At 45.3% G+C, this 1,373-nt stretch overlaps 1 protein-coding gene across 1 annotated transcript in view; it reads right to left on the minus strand.

Annotated features, from left to right (window-relative positions):
* T265_05132 (hypothetical protein) overlaps positions 1–1,373 on the minus strand; it is a gene marked incomplete at both ends in the record, with an annotated part of 12,832 nt that overhangs the window by 3,308 nt on the left and 8,151 nt on the right. Inside the window, one exon of the mRNA XM_009170056.1 lies at positions 217–380. Coding sequence (XP_009168320.1) covers positions 217–380 — 164 coding nt within the window. The remainder of the gene's footprint in view (positions 1–216; positions 381–1,373) is intronic.

Consider the following 1,373-nt stretch of genomic DNA (forward strand, 5'->3'; position numbering starts at 1 on the left):
CCCCCACCAGATATTCGGTTTGTGAGTGCAGGAGGAATAAATGTCACTGTGGGTGTGTGTGTGTGCGATGGTGTGCGGAGCGGTAAAACTGGGGAGAGAGAAACTGACGCCCGGCGCTATTTGGATAATCATATTTCTCTTGGAAGTGGAAATGATAAATTATGCTAGACGTTAGGCAAGCATCTGAGTGCCGTCTGTTATACGTCCCGAACAAACGTATCCCAATCGCGTTCGCGTTCTCTTTCACGTTCCCGTTCACGCCGATCCTTACGTCGTGATTTGGATGTTGATGAACGTTCTTCGACAAACACGGTGCGGATTTCTCGTCCCCCAGCTTGTGCCAAAATCCATTGCTCCATATTCCCATTAAGCATTACAACCTGAAAGGATAAACAACGTCACATGATGATTGTAGATAGCTTTCATAGAGATAAATAGTGAGGAACGACGAATGCGAAGAGCACTGGTCTGGCGATTCTAAAGACCGGCAGTCCATCGGGCTATCACAACTTGGTTTATAGCATTTGTAAAAAGATAGCCCAGGGTTGAAACTTTATCTCGTGAAACACTGTGTAGGCCAATATGTGGTCAGTTCTGGGAATTATACACTTGAATAGTGAGGATGTTCGTACGACTGTGCACAGGGACGACACACTTAAGCGCTGTGTGTGTTGAGCCCACAAGGATCGCGCAGTAATTGCAGTCTTCCAGTTTTACTCCTTTATCTTATAAAGAAAGCCTGGTCGCACGAACCAGACGCATTGTACTACCGATTTTCTCTAGGAAGAATGGTTCTAAAAACGTTGCTTCCGAACGGCTTCCCTAATAAATTTATCGACTTCCACAGCACCCCGCGGCCTAAGCGTGAATATGACAAATCAGTAAAAAGTAAAGTAGGTTTTATCGGACTGTAGTCTGGGGAGAGCCCACCAAAACACAATCATATATCGTAAATTACATGGGGTGGATTATGCAGTAACGGTGAAATTAACTTTGATCGAACAGTCGGACGCTTATGCGAGCGTGTCTCGGAATTTATGCCTCATCACCTGAGTCTATTGACTGGTCGATCGACCAATGGTCTGCGAGATAACACCCGAAAACTTGCCTCACCGATCGATGAACACCTTCTATCGACTGGTCACATTGTTGATCGCAGTCTAGCGTATAAAGTTTTAGCCCGCAACTTCCGGGCAATTCAGATTTAAGTAGAAACACAAGGTTGGAGAAAACTTTCGAAAGGTGCCTACCCGATGAGCACCAATAAGTGCGAAACCGATGGTTGTCTGTCGAGGGATTTTCAGCAACCTCATGAGTAGTGTATTACGTCTATTAATGTATCCACCATAGCTCAGTTAATAGTGGACGGCAAA

The sequence above is a fragment of the Opisthorchis viverrini genome (assembly GCF_000715545.1).
Source record: "Opisthorchis viverrini unplaced genomic scaffold opera_v5_96, whole genome shotgun sequence".
NCBI lineage: Eukaryota > Metazoa > Platyhelminthes > Trematoda > Opisthorchiida > Opisthorchiidae > Opisthorchis > Opisthorchis viverrini.